Below are 17,866 nucleotides of genomic sequence, written 5' to 3'. Positions count from 1 at the left end.
AAAAAATCTACCCACACCCCTGATTTGCATTATGACATTAATCTCTCATGTCATTATAGCACTGATCTGATTGACTCTAGTTTTTAAACACTTGGCCCTTCCCCTTTCTGCTAGTATTACAACAATTGCTTACCTTAAAGGTAAAACGATGATTAAAAAATACTTCCTGCAAAATGCTGCCAATTGCAGGTACTCACAGGATATGGCTGGTCCTATTTAAGGGGTTTTTTTTTTTTTTCTTGCTTGCTTGCTTTTTTTAGTTTCCTTGGCCTTACAGCCTGGTCTTTTTCATAAGAAATGTCAACAAAGTCTTTGAATTAATGAACTGTGAAGTGCTCAAAAAACATACCATTTCAAAAAGTATCCTGCAAGGATATAACACTAATGGGAGGTGACCCTTGAGTTATAACCAACATCCCACTGCAACTAAAGAGAATTAAGATAAGGACCGGCTCAGGCACAGTCTCCTTGAACAAAGACCTAGAGAGGAAGGAGAAGTGATGACGAGTGGGGGAGGTCAGAACTAGAGTAGCCAACTGGGGAAAATGTTTATGTCCGAGTCTCTCTAGCTCTGCGGAGCACTTCCGTCAAATAATGAATTATACACACCCCCCTGTAAAAGATACCAGGTGGAGAGAAGCAGAGAGAAGGGAGTAGGGAAGATATGTTCAGAAGGTTGGTCAAATAAATGGCAGGTCCTTGGCTACACCTCATGTACGTTTTGTTTTCTTTTAATTTCGCTATTTAAAAAAAAAAAAGAATGCGGTGTAACTCCTTCAATCTTTCTGCAATTCTGCATGGTTGAACATTTGAAATGAGTTTGTGTATCACCCCCAGGGGCTGATTCAGACTTGATTGGGGCAAAGCAGACTGCATGTGCTTATTTTTATCCACGTCATTTGGGACGTTATGTCGCCAAAGGAACCAAAAAATGTGCTGCTCTATTGCCAAATTATCACCTATCCTTCGACCAGACAGGGCGGTGACGCTCATCAACAAGTTGCGCGACCTTAGTGTAACAGCAATGTCAGGTCAACTTGAGAAAGTGAAGAGAGAGCCCTAAACACAAATGAAAAGAAACAACCAACAATCCTTATAATTATCATCATCTGCTGCTTTTCCCTCTTTTGGCAAAGAAACACTCCATCCATTTGCAGAAATCGCCCGCGGAAACGTTACATCAAAACTAATCACAACGATTAAAATCAGCTTTTCTGTGCAAGAGGAGGGTAAAAAGCAAGTTGGAGGCTGGAATAAGACTGGTTTTCCACCCAAAAAAATCTGGAAAAAAATTTCCTATATGTATATTTATCTACACGTAAATGTAGAGCTTTATTTTCGAAGGAGATCAATTGTCTGCCCTGTGATCAGTTAATTTGATTTAAGTTTTATTTTGGAGATTGATTTAGACTGGAGGTAGAGGCATGAGCTAATTGTATCCTGATCCTTGCCTTGAGGGGTTTCAAAGCCCTGGAGCAACTCTTCTCTGTATTTTGTTCTGTCTACCTTAGCCAAGCTATTGCATTTCTCTCTGGTGTGGCGAGCCGAGCAGATCGCTGGGAGAGAAATCGGAAAAGGGGGGAGAGGAAAAGGAAAAGGGGACTTGGAGAGAGACTTTGTGCTTCAATGTTTCAGGTAAGATCTGACGGTTTGGGTTTGTTATTATTTGCTAAGGAGGGTATGGCTGGGACTTTGGGCGCAACTCGCTTTTACGCATGTGCCAGGCATGGGGCGAGAGCGCGGCACACTCGCACACACACAGCCCGCCGCCGCGGCTCGGGATCCGCTCGGACCGGCGGTGGGGCAGTGGTCGCCGCCTCCTCCGGGGCTGCTTCTGCCGTTTCTCGGCTTTCTTCCTCGAGCGGGAGCGGGCGCGCGGGGCGGAGCGGGCGGAGGAGCGGGCGCGGCCGGGGCCGGGGCGGCCGGGGGCTGGGAGCCCGCGCGCCGGGGCTGGGTTTCCGGATCCCGGGGCCCGGTTCCGGATCTCGGAGCGGAGCCGCGGCGGCTTTCGGAGCCGGTGCCAGCGCCGCCCGCGCGCCAGCCTCCCCGCCGGCCGCTCTGCAGCGGCTCTCCCCCGCCCTCCCCGCTCCCCTCCCTCCTCGCCCGACCCGTGCGCCTCCTTTCTTCCCCGGAGCGGGGCTCAGCGCCTGCAAACCACCCCGCCGACAGCCTCCCCGCGCGCGGCCCCGACCCGCAGCCGCGGGCTGAGCGCCCCCAGCCGGGCGCAGCGTCCTGCGGGGAGCGCGGGGGTGGCGGCGCCCGGGGCGCGCTCCCGCCCGCGGGGTCCGCTGCGGCCGGGGGGGCGTCCTCCGCCCCCTCGTCGCAGGAAGCCTCGGTGGCGCCCCCGGACGCCCCTGAAAGACGCCATTGTAGCTGCCGAGCGGATGGGGCCCCGGGGCGGTTTGTTCTTCCCCTTTTGCCCGCGCCGCTCCCCTTTGTGAGCGGCGACCGAGCCCAGCGCTGTCCGCCGTCCGTCTCCGGCCGGGCTGATCCGGATCCGCCGCCTCCGCCCACCAGGGCGCCTTTAAAGCCCCCTCCCACCACCCCTCCCTTTTCCAGCTCCCCCCGCCACCACCACCCTTTTGAGTGCAAACGTTTCATTTATTTTTAAAAAGCTCTCGTTTCTCTTCCTCCCCACCTCCTCCCCTGATAAAGGGCACGGCACATGCTCCGGATTAGAAGTCTCCTTGGGAGGCGGGGACGGGGGAGGGGGCGCAGCGGTGGGGGAAGGATGTGAGCGCTGCAGGTAATGGCTGTGGCTTTGCTGCGTTCGCCTCTTCTCCGCGTTGCCTGCAGCGCCGGGTCCGGAGCCCGCATCCTTCCCTCCCCTTCTGGCGGCCAAGGTTCCCTTAAAGGGACAGAGTTTCCTGGCCGCCTCCGGTCTCCGCCGTCTGAACCAGCGCTTGGGGCACAGAGGTGGGCGAGAGGGATGCAGTTTGGCTCCCTTCTGACCTCTTTCCTCCCCCAACTCCCCATCCCGGCCGCCCCTCTTTATTGAAACGTTAAGTGTGCTTCCTCTCCCGTCCCCAAGAGGGACCTGGCTGGAAAATAAAGAGTCGGCGCCTCCTGGCAAAAGAACGTGGTGGGGGGCGCGTTATGGTGAATTCGCGTTAAAAGTGAGGTCGAGCCCCAAAACATCCAGGAAGAGGAAAACAGACCTATGGTACAGGAATCCCTTACCTGGACGCGTGCTCCGCACAGCCGCCCGGAGTGCCGCAACTTCCTAGCTAGCGCGGCTCGACAGTGTCTGCCTTTGTGCTTTCGAACACTTAGCACTATCGTGGAAATGATTTTCTGGTATCCTAACGTCTTCACCGTGACTGTGCTTCGGGGGCCGGCTGGGCGGGAGCCAACTAAGTTTGCGAAGTTGCAAATGGGGCTGTCGGCTTTGTGCGTGGAGAACGGCACGCAGGAACTGTCCAATATCCCTGTGGCACTGACTCGCTCGCTCGGAGGTGCACCGCAGTAGGCAGAAGTAATTTGGTACAAATGCAGCATTACCTTTTAGACCATAGAACTGGCTGCTTTCAAGCAAATCCTTGACTCGTATGTGCGTGTGTGCGCGCGTGTGTGTGTGTATCCTTGGTGGAATGGTGGAACTGGGAGAGACATAACAGTTTAACATACTCATTCTTTAAGAAACGTTTGCCTTCTGTTTTCAATCAACTAAGCTGGCAGCTAGAGATACAAGTTTATTTGAGAATACCCTCTGGGTACCAAGCATGCTTGGATTGTTTTAGCAAATTAAAAATGAGCAAAATGCTTTTACCTTCTCAGCAGTAGACTCCTTAAGAGACCTCCTGTTTTGTGTGTATGTGTGTGTTTTGTAGAGAAACATTTTCTGTGTGTATCTCAAATGTGTTTTTAATGTGGAAAAGGAAGAAAAAAATGGATTTTTAAAGGCTGAGGCTGATGCCATAGAATGTTTCATTAAATCTGATTTTTACATCAAGGAATTTACCTGCATATATGGGAATCTGTGAAAACTAATAGCTAACCTACTTGGTGAATTAAAAATAGTAGTGGATCCATTTGTCTCCCGGATAGTGGGCAATGTGCCGATCTATTCCTGGTGTTTATACTTGTGTGGCATTTGGCTTACCATGAGGGGCTGGTGTTCAGGAGACTGCACACGGACTGCCACAATTTGGCTGAGGGGTCCTGCTGCTGTTTGAATGAAAAGAATTGTTAGCAATTGTTATGATGACAGTAGGTTTAATGTTTACTAATTAGGTTGCAAAGGTGACCGTTGAATTGGAAAACTTTGCGTCACAGAGAAAACTTCATTGGTTTAGGCAATATGTTTATAAAAAGAAAGTAACTAATTAGGCAAAAATATTATACATTTGCTGGGAAGAAATTTTGAAATGAATTGAGCATGAATGATAGTTGGCAAAAAAATCTCCCACTACAGTACTCAAAATGACTGCGGTGATTTTGCTGTGTTAATTATGCCCGAAGCACAATACAGAGTTCTCCAACACACGCTAGAGGTCTCTCTTCCAGCTGTAAGATTTTCGTGTGTGTAATCCTTTGCCAGAGCTTACATAGTAGGGATGCGCAATGATAGCTTGGTTCACACTTATTTAAGTAGTAGTGATTAACTGACCATTCATATTATGCTGGTGTGAAATACTTATTTTGGAGAATATTCAGTAATTACTGTAAAAATTATACTACCTAAGTACTAGGAAAGTAACTGTAATAAGACCTATACTAGATGATGATGAAAACATATTATGCAATTTGTTACATAGCGTTATGGACCTTTTGGCATACAATTATTTATCCAAAACAATTTGTTTTTAAATATAAAAGTAATTAGTGAAAGACGTATTTTATCAGAGAACTTTCTCTAAATTAAACTTCCATTTAGCTCTAGGTATAGCAGTAAGTGGCTTGCACAAGTGCTTTATCTTGTTGATGTTTCTAAAATCAGAATGATTGCTTTCTAATTCCGAAATGTGATGTGTGCTGCTAAGATCTTTTCCCATTTACGTTGCTTTTGAGTCAAAGGATGTTTGTTTGTTTGTGAACCATCAGTTGACCAGGGCTTTTATTTAGTTGGATCTTAAACTGTGTTTCCAAACCTTCTTTGGGACTGCGAGTTATAATTTCCCAAGCAAATGGAGCTTTTATTTTCTCTCTCTTTAGGATGAACCATCTTGGGAATAAAAATGAAATTTTCAGATGCAAGCATGTCTGTTTAATTTAGTAGCTTACTCATGCAGAAGTGAGAAACAATTCCGTTTTCCTAGGCACTGTAATAGTACTCCAGCTCTTCATTCATAAAAACGTGCTAGACATAAATCATGCTATGCTTGTTGATGAGTTTGGTTTGAGATAATCATGCAGAAAGCAAAACAGAGAGATTATTCTTTAAGAATAACTAGACAATATTCATTAAGTTCATTCATTCATTCAACAAATATTTATTTTCTACTTGCTGTACACAAGACACCGTGTTAGATGCCGGAGACATGATGGTGAGAAAAAGCGTTCAGAGTCCCAATCTCCCGGAGCTTATGATTCAGATAGGGAGACAGACGGTCAACAAATAGTTGAACAATGGACAGACAGAGTTTAGTGCTTTGAAGAAAAAGGAACATGGGACTCTCTTAGCATTAACCAAAGTGGGGCAGAATGGCCAAGACTGGGGTCAGGGTTCCAGACGCAGTGTTACAAACTAAGATCTAAGTGACAGACAGGGGCGAGAGAAGAAGTGAGAGAACAGGGGGTAAGATCCAGGCCGGGGGAGAGGGAACAGCGTTTGCCAAGTCGGGAGAGGTATAGCAAAGGGAGAGGAACTAAGGGTTAGCTAGCTGGAGTTGAAAGAAGGAGGCAGTGATGGGAGAGCAGGCTGTGGGGACAGCCTCTGGTCTTCCCCTAAGAGCAGTGTGAAGGGTGGGCCAGGAGGATTGGGAGGGAGGCAGCAGTGACATAATCAGATTTGTGTTTGGAAAGGACAATTCTGGTGTCACTGTGGGCAGTGAATTATAGGGACCCAGAGTGGGTGAAGCATAGCCCTTGGAAGGCTGTTACAGTCATCAAGGCAAGAGAAGATATAGCTGGGGTTTGGGTAGTGGCAGGGGAAGCAGAGGGATGGAAGGATTCCATATCTATTTGGAAAGTAAAATTGACAGAACATAGGAAAGGATTGGTTATGGGCGAACAAGGAGAGAGAGAGAGATGTTAAGCAGACGCCTGGGTTTCTGACACGTTAACCGAATGGACATTGGGATTCTGAAGACTGAATAGACTTTGTACCTTCCATTTCATTTCTAGTAGCCAGAATGAGTAGCAATGATAAGCCTCATTCACATCCTGTGTAGCTGAATTCACAAGGGAAACCAAAGTTATTCTTTTTTTTTTAATCGAAGTAACATTGGTTTATAACATTATATAAATTTCAGGTGTACATCATTATATTTCTGCTTCTGTACAGAGTGCATCATATTCACCACTAAAAGTCTAGTTGCCATCTATCACCGTACACCTCTATCCCTTTACCCCTCTCACCCTCCCCTCACCCCCTTCCCCTCTGGTAACCACCAATGTGTTCTCCATATCTATGTGTGTTTTTGTTTATCTTCCACATATGATTGAAATCATATGGTATTTGTCTTTCTCCATCTGACTTATTTCAGTTAGCATAATACCTTTAAGGTCCATCCATGTTGTGGTAAATGGCAAGATTTCATCCTTTTCATGGCTGAGTAGTATTCCATTGTATATATACACCACATCTTCTTTATCCGTTCATCCATGCATGGGTGCTTAGGTTGCTTCTGCATCTTGGCTGTTGTGAATAATGCTGCAACGGATATAGGGGTGCATATATCTTCAAATTAGTGTTTTCATGTTCTTTGGATAAATACCCAGAAGTGGAATAGCTGGATCACATGGTAGTTCTATTTTTAGTTTTCTGAGAAATCTCCATACTGTTTTCCACAGTGGCTGCACCAATTTACATTCCCACCAGCAGTGTATGAGGGTTCCAAGGTCATTTTGTAATCCCTCTGTTTGTTCACCAGTCATGTATGGAGCACCCACGGTGTGTCAAGCGCTGTTCTCCTTGCTCTTATCCTGTCCTCCACGATGCCTTTTCCTTTATGAACTGCACCACGATGTCTCATTGATCCAACTCCAGCTAAGTTGGAATTCATCATTTGAATAGGCCTATGTTTAACCTTCTGAAACAAAGTGAAGTCTGTGCCTTGTAGCGCCAGTTAGTTGTGCTTAAAAATATTATAAACATGTATTAAATGACTATAAAAATTAACTGTTCAACTCTGCTTTTTAAAAGCCCATTTACATACAAATAACGGGCACAGTTATTGCAAATCACTCACTGAAAAAACTTTTAAGGACCTTAAGACGGGAAAGTTAGTTTGGTCTGATTGAGTTTGCTCAGCTCTGCTTCCTCCCAGTTAGATTTTAGTGCATTTGCCGCTAACTTTTTGTGTCTCTAACTTTTTGTACTGATCCTTGGTTAGTGTCTCAATGAGACATTTCCATACTTTTCCTAAGTGGACATTGTTTTTGGTATTTCTAATAATTTTGTTCATTCTTTCCATTTGTTCTTCCTTCTCTAAAACTCATTCCCCCATGTCTGGCTTCACAATCATGTATAACCATCAGGAAATAGTGTTTTGCCCAATAAATGTGTTAGTCACCGCCAAAAGAACATGGGCTGATGAACAGTTGATTAATTTTAAAATAACCTAACTTTGGGCATTAGTTTTTCTTTTAACATCAAAACTTATTAGGAAGGGAATTTCAGTAAAAGAAATCTGCCATGAATGTTGTATAATAGCTGTCCCCTTTCTGGTTGTACCCCTTCCAGGAAATTCCAGGTTGGAGCTCCTTCCAAGAAATTCAAGTTTCAGTTATTTCCAGGAATTTGAATATCACTCTCTGCATAGGGGTTTGATACATAATGCAATTCTGTAAGATGCTTTTCTCGGTGGTTCTCATGGCTGCCCCTGAGGGCAGGCTCTGGTTGGGAAAACATCTTCATTTTAGCCAGGTCACCCGGGGATCCATTTCTTCTGTAAATGTGGGAATGATAATCTCTCTTCAACCTGCCTTCTAGGATTGTTGAGAGGAAAAATAAGAGTATGTATGGCAAACTAACGTGCAAATAAGGAGCATCAAGCAACCCTAAAGGGCGATTTTCCTTCACAGATTCTGCCTCCTGCTGTAAGCAGCAGAGGCCAGCCCAGATCACCTCTCTGCGCCCCCAAAACAATGCTGTGGGGCAACTCCATCTTACAGGTGAAAGAACTAGGGATTAGAAAGGCGCGTGACTTGCCTGAGGTCCAAGACCAGGCTAGTGGCAGAGCAGGGATTCTAGTCCTGCAGGCTGACTACAAACCCCTACCTGCTGTTAGCCGCTCTACTGTCGCACCAGCACTCCTAGTTCTTTCCGTCCAGTAGGTACTATTTGAGCGCTTCTCACAGGCATTCGACACAGTGACTGTCTTCTCTGCCACCAGTTTCCATTCATGCTCTCCTCTTTTCTCCCCCATCCCACCCACCTCCCTGGCCATCCGTCCCTAGGATCTCTGCACCAGCACTATCACCCTGCTCTTATCGGGAGAGAAAGAGATTGTTGTGATCAGAACATCGGAATTGCTCTTGCTGAGCAAATCCTTCGCTCACACATACTCTGTCATGCTGACCAATATACAGATTTGTTTCCTATCCAATGAGAACTGACAACAATTCAGGTCTTGCTGCCGACACCAAGGCTGCTATTAAGAAGAAGAGTTATGAACTGGAGAGAATGTTAACTAGATAGATTTCAGATGCTTGCTAGAGGACAGGATATTCTTCCTGATAAATCTTTCCAAAGCATCTACTGCTATCATCACTTACTGTTTTGTAGCACTTCCACTTTGCTAGAAATTTGTAGCTAATGGAACAAAAAATTGTGTAAAACAAAAGATCCAGACTCTCCATGTGGGGGAGAAAAAAGGCTACATTTATCCATGTTATCAACACTTCTTTCCTCCACCTCCCCACCCCCACTACCCTGTATTCAAACACGACTCCATCCCTTCCTCGCTGTACTATCTTGGGGAAATTACTTAATCTCTCTAAGCTTCAGTTTTCTGAACTATAAATGAGATAGTCACTATAAATGAGATAATAATATGAGATCATTTTAAATGAGATAATAATAGATCCTAGGGTTGTTCTGAGGATTAAATGACGGGTAATGGGATGTATATGCCTGGCACATAGTAGGCCATTCAGAAAATATCCATACAATATTATTTGGATTTTTTGTTTTTGGTGATGAAGATTGGCCCTGAGCTAACATCTGTTGCCAATCTTCCTCTTTTTCCTTGAGGAAGATTGGCCCTGAGCTAACATCTGTTGCCAATCTTCCCCTTTTTGCTTGAGGAAGATTGGCCCTGAGCTAACATCTGTGTCAGTCTTCCTCCATTTTGTATGTGGGATGCCGCCACAGCAAGGCTTGATGAGCAATGTGTAAGTCTGTGCCCAGGATCTGAACCCATGAACCCTGGGCCACCGAAGCCAAGTGCACGAACTTTACTAGGCCACCAGCCTGGCCCCCATCCAACATTATTAAGAACAGGGACTGCAGGGCTGCTCCAGCAGCATAGTGGTTAAGTTCACACACTCTGCTTGGGTGGCCCAGGATTTGCAGGTTCAGATCCCAGGTGCAAACCTAGCACCACTCGTCAAGCCATGCTGTGGCAGTACCCCACATAAAATAGAGGAAGACTGGCACAGATGTTAGCTCAGTAACAATCCTCCTCAAGCCAAAAGATGAAGATTGGCAACAGATGTTACCTCAGGGCCACTCTTCTCCCCACACACAGAAAAGAACAGGGACTTTGTTTATTCGTCTTTGCTTACTCGGTTCATAATACAGTGCCTGGCTCACAGGATGTGTGCAATTGTTGGATGCATGAACATAGACTTTCAGAGAACACCAGAATAAAGCCAGGTGGTGATTTCATTTCTCTGTAGGTACTTTTTGCCATTCACAAGAGGGTCCAAGTTCTGCCAGATGCCCCTGCCTGATAGTTGTGGGCTTTCTCTAACCAATTATATCAGCCATTTGGAAACAGACCAAATTTTATCTAGGGAACTGTTGATGCTGAATAGGATGTTACTTCAGAGATGTCTCAGTTGGCCTTTTGATTACTCACGTGAAGGTCCTCCTGTGCACAGTTGTCATGAGATTTCCAAATTCTGCAGACATTTAGAACTGGTGCTATGAAATGATGAAAACACTACATTCTGGACCCACAGTGGGATTCAGTGAATTTGATTATTACACAGCAAAGAAACAGGTGTGATACCCATTCCATCCAGTAGATGGCAGCGGTATACATTCACAAACAAATTCTTGGAGTAGCCTCTGGTCTTTCTCTTAGTTTCTCACCATTGCCCCACCTCTGGTGAAAAGGAAGTCAGAACCACTTTAAAAACCTTCCTTGGCTCCTTCGCAGGAACCACTGAGGCTCACCAGGGGCACCTGGAAGAATCCCCACCTCCGAGTCTCCCATTTGCCCCTGTGCTGTGAGGCGGGGAGGGGAGAGAAAGCAGGTACCGTGGTCTGTTAGAATCTGCTCTCTGCCAGTTCCCAGAGATAGAAGCCTGTTTTCCTGTGCATTTAAGCGAATCAACAGAAGAACGTGCTATCAATCTCCAGCATCTATGATGCTACCACATGCTCTGGGTTGAGAGCACATGATGCCAATTAGGAATCAGGAGGACTAGCAGAGAAGATAACCCATTTTAGGCAGGCACGTGCCGCCAGGGAATGGAGCAGCGACATGTGCGACTAAAGACCCACATATAGCCCTCTCATGTGGGGTAGTGAAATGAGCTTGGTCTTCCAGTTGATTGGAACTGTGGACCCCCTGTTAGCTGTGTGACCCTGAACCTTAGCTTCATTATCTGTACAAATGGGGCGACAAAAAACCACCTCAGAGGGCTGTTGTCAGAATTATGTACGTAACACCAGTTCAATTCTTCTGTGAGTCAGGCTGTTTTCCAAGGACTTAACAATGTATTATCTCAGCGAATCCTCACCCATCCCCCCAGAGGACAGTCTGCTGGTGTCCCTGTTTTTGACACAAGGAAATTGAGGCACAGAGAGCTTAAGTAACTTGCCCAGGGTCACCTATTGGTGAGTGGGAGAGTCAGGATTTGGATGAGGCTCAGGCTTCAGAGTCTGTGCTCTCAACCCTCCAAGCATTACTGCCTCTTATTAATAATTATTGTTACCAATAGGTAATTATTAAGCACTTTTCCTTGTGCTAGGAACTTCATATATGTTAACCCCTCTAATCCTTTCAGCTACCCTATAAAATGGATGCTGTTACTTTTCCCATCTTACCAAATGAAGACGAAATATTGATTCCGTGCTCCACTCTATAAGAAACACAGGAAGCAAATTAATGGCGAGATTGTAATATATTAAAGTACTAATTGGTAAATCCCTCTGTAACTGCGAGAGTGATTAAGAGATAAGAGAAATCAACAATGAAGCCATATGGGGTTACGTTCCAATAGTATAAGATAACATATGTGAAAAAATAAATGTCTTACCCTTTTAAATTTCCGTCAGGGCCCCTAGATATTTATAGCCTCAGAACCCTGTTCAGAAATGGTGAATGGCCGCAAAGATTGGGGTCAGCCCCACTCTTGTTTGGCATTGCTTTCCTCCCCTGAGAGTCATCACTCATCATTTTTTGAGCAGTAGGAAGATCCAGGTGCGTTGCTAAATATTTGGCCATCACTTTCCTCTCATACCTGAGAGCCAGCTCTTAGCACAGCTCTTTTGCCTGAGTTCCAGGAACTCTCAATGGTGAGGGAAATTCACCTGACATATGAACTAACAGCCTCTCCCTGATTGGAAATGCCATTCCAAGCCTGGGACGGAAGACACGTTTCAGAGTCTGGAGCCTAATGATTTTGGACCCAGCTTTCTGCAGTACGTCCAAATGAGGTTTGGGAGAACAGACAACTCTCTAAATGAGGGCCAAAATTTCAAAATGACATCTTCCTCAGTGGCTGTACTATATTTCAAAGATCCAGAGTATCTGAGAAGTGGATCATTCTAAGTTTGCACAAGTCGAACTAGCTGTGTAGGAATTGCAGGTGGTTTTCTACAAGAAAAGCAGATCTTAATTTAGACTCGCCTTCCGTGTAGCTCATCCCCACTTAGTAGAAAAAGCCACAGGAGTTCCTGACCAATGGCATCACCAGGCCCCCACCAATCATGCATCTTGCTGGGCCGTAAACGAGTAAGTGAAAGACGGAATGGAAGTTCTACAAACTTCCACCCTAAGAAATCAGGGACATTTCTTACCATTTTTTTCTTCCAATTAAGCCTTTGTGCTCATGAAAATCTTTGCACAATGTTATTCTTTCATTTCTGCTGTGTCTTTATGTCTAAATGCATTAGAAACTAAGAATATTTCTGACTAAAGCACTTTAAAAAGCTCCACCATTTAGCTCTGCATAATCACTCAAGGGGTCTTCTTTGTTTCTTTTTCTCTCTTAAAGAAAATTCGGAGTTAAAATGCATTTTAAGATTTAGACTTAGCCTCAAATTTTGCTTTTGAAAACACACACCTAGATCCCTTTTAGACTCCTACTTTTTTTTCCATTGTACAGTTGAAGCATTCGTATATCCGAGTTATTTTTGCTGGCTCTTCCTCAAACTATAAATGTATGGTGAATACCTTTCCAAGTTATTCTGCTAAGGAGTAGGACAAATACATTTTTTTAACTCTTGAAAATTAGACCTTCTGATAAATGTTTTAACCCCCAAACCATTTTTTATAGAAGTGGATAAAGTACTCCTGAGCTGACTCATTGATAAAGCTCTTTGCAAATAATTGCTTTTTAAATCCACTTTTAAATATGAATTTATATGGCCACACATATAATGCAGATACTTAGGGTCAGTTTTTGGTTATTCAAGAGCTGATGATCCACTTTTCACATGATCCATCTTCTCTTCTTCCTTTCCATTGCTGTGTACCTTTTGGCCTCATAATTACTTTTTGGTAACTCTGTCAAAGGATGGAGAAGGGAAAAGAAAGGAAATAATTTTCAAATCCATTTCTCTTTCTTTCCTTCTCCCCCCACAGCTTGATAAAGTATGTTGGAAAGGAGTCAGCTCTTGATTCATGCTAAGGAGAGGGACATAACAGTATGAATAATCCAAAGGAATAGGCAATCCATAGTCATTTGATTAATATGTTGATGTGATTTATTAATTAGGCTAGTACTAATTTTTGCAATCTTAATTTGCACGTTATTGTTGGACACACATTTTTCTTCTCTATTTCAGTTTCTGCAGTCATACTATCTGACTTCAGCATTAACATGAATGACTTATCCCACCCGTTAACAAATAGTCTTTCCCAACTATGAACATGAATCAGTCTTGTCCAAAGTATTTTCTAGCTTGGTGGTCATGAACTTTAGCATGCATCAGAATCACCTGGAGGACTTGTTAAACACAGATTCCTGCCTCCACTCTGAGTTTCTGATTAGATGGGTCTGGGGTAGGGCCAGAACTTGCATTTCTAACAGGTTCCCAATGGATGCTGAAGTTGCTGTTCCAGGGACCACACTTTGAGAACCTCTGTTCTCTGGAAACAGCAGACCCTAGAGATGTTCCTGGTGGGAAAGAAAAAGGGTTCATCAGTCAAATAAATTTAGGAAACACTACACCCTCTTTTTTTTTTTTTTATTAAGATTATGATAGATTACAACCTTGTGAGATTTCAGTTGTACATTATTGTTAGTAATGTTGTGGGTACACCACTTCCCCCTTTGTGCCCTCTCCCCACCCCCCCTTTTCCCTGGTAACCACCGATCAGTTCTCCTTGTCTATATGTTAACTTCCACCTATAAGTGGAGTCATATAGAGTTCGTCTTTCTCTGTCTGGCTTATTTCGCTTAACATAATATCCTCAAGGTCCATCCATGTTGATGCGAATGGAACAATTTGGTCCTTTTTATGGCTGAGTAGTATTCCATTGTGTATATATACCATATCTTCTTTATCCAGTCATCAGTTTCTGGGCATTTAGGTTGGTTCCACATCTTGGCTATTGTAAATAATGCTGCGATGAACATAGGGGTGCATGGGACTCTTGGGATTGCTGATTTCAGGTTCTTAGGATAGATACCCAGTAGTGGGATGGCTGGGTCATAGAGTATTTCTATTTTTAACTTTTTGAGGAATCTCCATACTGTTTTCCATAACACTATACCCTCTTTTGAAGTCTCTTTTAAGTGTGTTAAAGATTTGTAGAAGTCTTGCAGTACATGAATCAGTTTTCTAACTGGTATTTTCTAAACTTAATTGACTGCAGGGCCCTTTATTCTGTCAGTACCAATCAACTCTCAGAGTTACTGGACCACGTTCTGAAAGACTGCCCTGCTTCATGGTGCCTTGATGGGCTAAACTTCCGTGCCTCTCACTTTCCACTTCCTGTTGGCAACCACCCGCCTGGACACAAGTTGAACGTTTTCATCTCTTATCACCTCTCCAACACAGCATCTCCCACTCCAGCACTCTTCTTTAAACCAGGGTATCTTACTCTCTTACTCATTCCCACTAAACCTGCTTTTTGACCCTTCCTTGCTTTCTCTTTTCCCATCTCTCTGATCCTGCCTCCCTCCCTGTTTTTCTTCCTTGTCATCTCTCCCTCCGTATTCAGCCTGGGCTCAGTGGACCACCATTTCCACATTGCACTCGCTACCACCCTTAATTCCTCCCTCGTCTTGCCATCTCTGTCATTCCCACCTGGTCAACGCTCCGTCCTGGATGGACTTTCTTTTTCCTCACTTTTGTTCCTGGGACCCTGAGTGACACTGGTAGAATGTCACATAATTCTTTTCTTTGGTGTCATTACAAAATACTTCATCCATTCAGCCGGCAGAGACTTCTTTGGTTTTTACTGTGCTAGGCACTACCCTAACGCTCAGAAATACTGCATCAAGCAAAGCAAAGAGATCCAGGTCTCATGGAGTTTACATTTAGTGGGGGAATAACAACTTAGTCAGATACGATTAAGTGCTATGCTGAAAATTAAAACAGCGTGGTCAGGTGAGACCTCTGTAAAGAGGCGACATTAAAGCTGATGTCTGCGTGGCAATCATGTGAGCTCACCTTGGCTGGCCTCTTGGCAGTGCTCAGTTGACTTCCTATATCATTCCCCATGGAGGCTTTTCTGGATCTTTTTACGCTTCTCAAATTCTAAACCTATTCCCACTATCAGCTAAACGGCCCTCATGATTTACTGAGTTATCCACTCCTTCCTTTCTCTAACACCAAAAATCCCATCCATGGCTCCACTAGTGCTCTCTTCCTTTCTTGCTGTACCCCCTCAATGTCTCATCTTTCCTCTCTCCACACTGGCCCCTTCCCTTTAGCCTAAAATCATTGCAAAGCAATCCATCTGCTTTTGTCCCCCCAAATCCATATGTTCAAGCCCTAACCCCCAATGTGACTGAATTTGGAGGTAGGACCTTTCTGGAGGTAGTTAAGGATAAATGAGGTCATAAGGGTAGGGCACTGATCTGATAAGGTGAGTTTCCTCATAAGAAAAGACACCAGAGGGCTGGCCCTCTCCATTAGAGCACTAAGTCATGTGAGCTCACAGCTAGAAGGTGCCCACCTATAGAAAGAGAGTCCTCACCTTGATCTTGGACTTCCAGCCTTCAGAACTGTGAGAAATAAATTTCTGCTGTTTAAGCCACTGCGTCCATGGCAGCCTGAGCTGACTAAGACACCACCCTTCAACACAAAACAGAAAACCTCCCTGCCTCCTGCTTCTGCTTCCCTCGCCTCACCACCAGCACACAGCCACTTCTGCACACACCCTGCCCACCACAGTCTGGCTTCTCACACCTCCCTCCCTTCTCCCCTCCCTCGCAGGTTGTACTTTTCAAACCACCTTTTATTTTAGTGTGTGTTCTTGTGCCTTTTCCAAGTGCAACAGCATTGCAAAACCTAGGATGTTCTAAAAGGCATTATTTTGAACTCCTCTTGGGATCCGAACCTCTGCGGTCTTCCAGTGTTTCATGCCACTTAGCTGACCTTAAGCACCAAATGTAATCCCTGCTTGTCCCCAAATCCAGTCATGTTTCTCAGTGAAGTTCCCTTTTGTGTTTCCTCAACTGAATGTTTTTTTTAAAAACAATTTAGGGAAATAGGGAATAGTTATTGCTCTATTTGTATTTTTCTACATCAACACTCTTGGTTTTCTACCACTTTCCAACTGAAATGGTAATAGCCCTTAGCAGGAGTGGGAGTTTAAAAATTAAGATTGGGAAGATGGTTTATTCTTAAGGAAACTTTCCCTCTTAAACTCTGTCTTCTCTTTTTAATTTAATTAGAACCCCATCAAACATTGCTTGTTTAGCAGAATATTGTCACAGACGCATGCTCCACAGGCACTGGATGCCTAGGGGAAGGTCAAGTGTCATTGCTTCTCCAAGTTGACCTGTGGCATCCAGACCCTGGTCACTCTCTCTTAGGGAGAGGTGATAAGAGATAGAGATGAGGCAGGATAAGGTCATCTCACTTGACTGCTACTGTGGATTTCCTCCAAAGCTTCTGTGCTGACCGTAGAAGGTTTCTGGGTCTACCTCCTTCATGCCCCCACAGAGAAAGTGAAAAATTCCTATCCAGTGTTGCAGGGCTTTAGGAGCATCCCCAAGATTCTGCAGGGCGTGGAAGAGTGGCAGGCAGGGAAGGGAGGATTCAATGAAATGTCTATAAAGCAGTTTGCAGAGTGCCTTGCATGGTGCAAGTGCTCAGAAAATGGTAGCTATTAATATCCACACCACTGTTATCATTGTTCCTCATCATATACACACACACACACAAATACATGTATACACATGGATATAAGCAAGGATTCTGTCTGGCCGTACATGGAACCTGCGAAGACTAAAGAAACTCACAATGAAATTGTGAGCTCTGGTGGAGGTCTGCCATTATAGTTGCCTGGAGGGTTGGTGAAAAGTTGTTGAATTCTATGCGAAAAGAAGGATCGTGGAGCAAAGAAGGATGGTGGAGCGGGCTATACCCATCTTAATCCCATCAGATTAGTGAATAGCCTCACAGTGTTAAATGGTTAGGCGTACTCACTGCGTATGGGAAGGTATGCACCACGGGTTCTAGGATGAGGGGCTGTCGTAAATGGGGAGTGAGGGAGATGGAGAGATGGCTGCAGTAGAGACCAGTAGGGAAATGAAAAGAGGAAAGTGAACAGAAGATGAGTCTGCTCTCGGGCTGCCTGGGGAGTGTTTGAGGAGCAAAATGCCAAGCCAACGGGGAAGAATATGCCATGGGAAGAATTCACAAAGCTGAGACTGAGCTAAAAAGGGCAGAGGAGCTTCTGGTGTAGAGAAAGTATATTTTTAAAAATCCAAACTATACAAGAAAAAGAATAAGCTTTGAGGGTTATAAGCAACCCATTATCCAGCACCTTGTTCTCAGGCACTGAGAAGCTACAAGGAAGGCAGAGCCCCTGCCCCAGATGCTTGGAATCGTGGGAGGAAACAAGATAAATGAGAGTAGGGGGGAGGGAGGATGTGGAGAGAGAGCTGGAGGCCCAGGGGCAAGCAGCTTGAGAAGGCTTGCTGGAGGAGGTGGGAGCATCCCAGGCTGGAACAACGAATGAACCGGAGATGAACATGTAAAAATGATTTTGACAGGCGGGTAAGAGGTTAGCCCTGCAGAAACAGGGGTTTGGGGAGGAGAGCCGCGGACCCTCTTCCTGTTCCCATCCCAACCTTCTCTATGATCTCTGCATGTTGGCCACCTTCAGATCTAACTCTCCGACTC

The 17,866-nt window shown here is 44.8% G+C and overlaps 1 protein-coding gene and 1 long non-coding RNA gene across 2 annotated transcripts in view; one reads left to right on the top strand and one right to left on the bottom strand.

Annotated features, from left to right (window-relative positions):
- Positions 1-3,493, bottom strand: part of LOC111774724 (uncharacterized) — a 253,232-nt gene extending 249,739 nt beyond the window's left edge. The window contains exon 1 of the long non-coding RNA XR_011441457.1: positions 3,181-3,493. This is a non-coding gene — a long non-coding RNA (uncharacterized lncRNA). The remainder of the gene's footprint in view (positions 1-3,180) is intronic.
- KCTD1 (potassium channel tetramerization domain containing 1) overlaps positions 1,226-17,866 on the top strand; it is a 190,375-nt gene continuing 173,734 nt past the window's right edge. Inside the window, exon 1 of the mRNA XM_014727687.3 lies at positions 1,226-1,635. Coding sequence (XP_014583173.1) covers positions 1,627-1,635 — 9 coding nt within the window. The 5' untranslated portion in view covers positions 1,226-1,626. The remainder of the gene's footprint in view (positions 1,636-17,866) is intronic.

This window comes from Equus caballus, chromosome 8 (genome assembly GCF_041296265.1).
Source record: "Equus caballus isolate H_3958 breed thoroughbred chromosome 8, TB-T2T, whole genome shotgun sequence".
NCBI lineage: Eukaryota > Metazoa > Chordata > Mammalia > Perissodactyla > Equidae > Equus > Equus caballus.
This window is presented reverse-complemented; position numbering and strand designations above follow the sequence as displayed.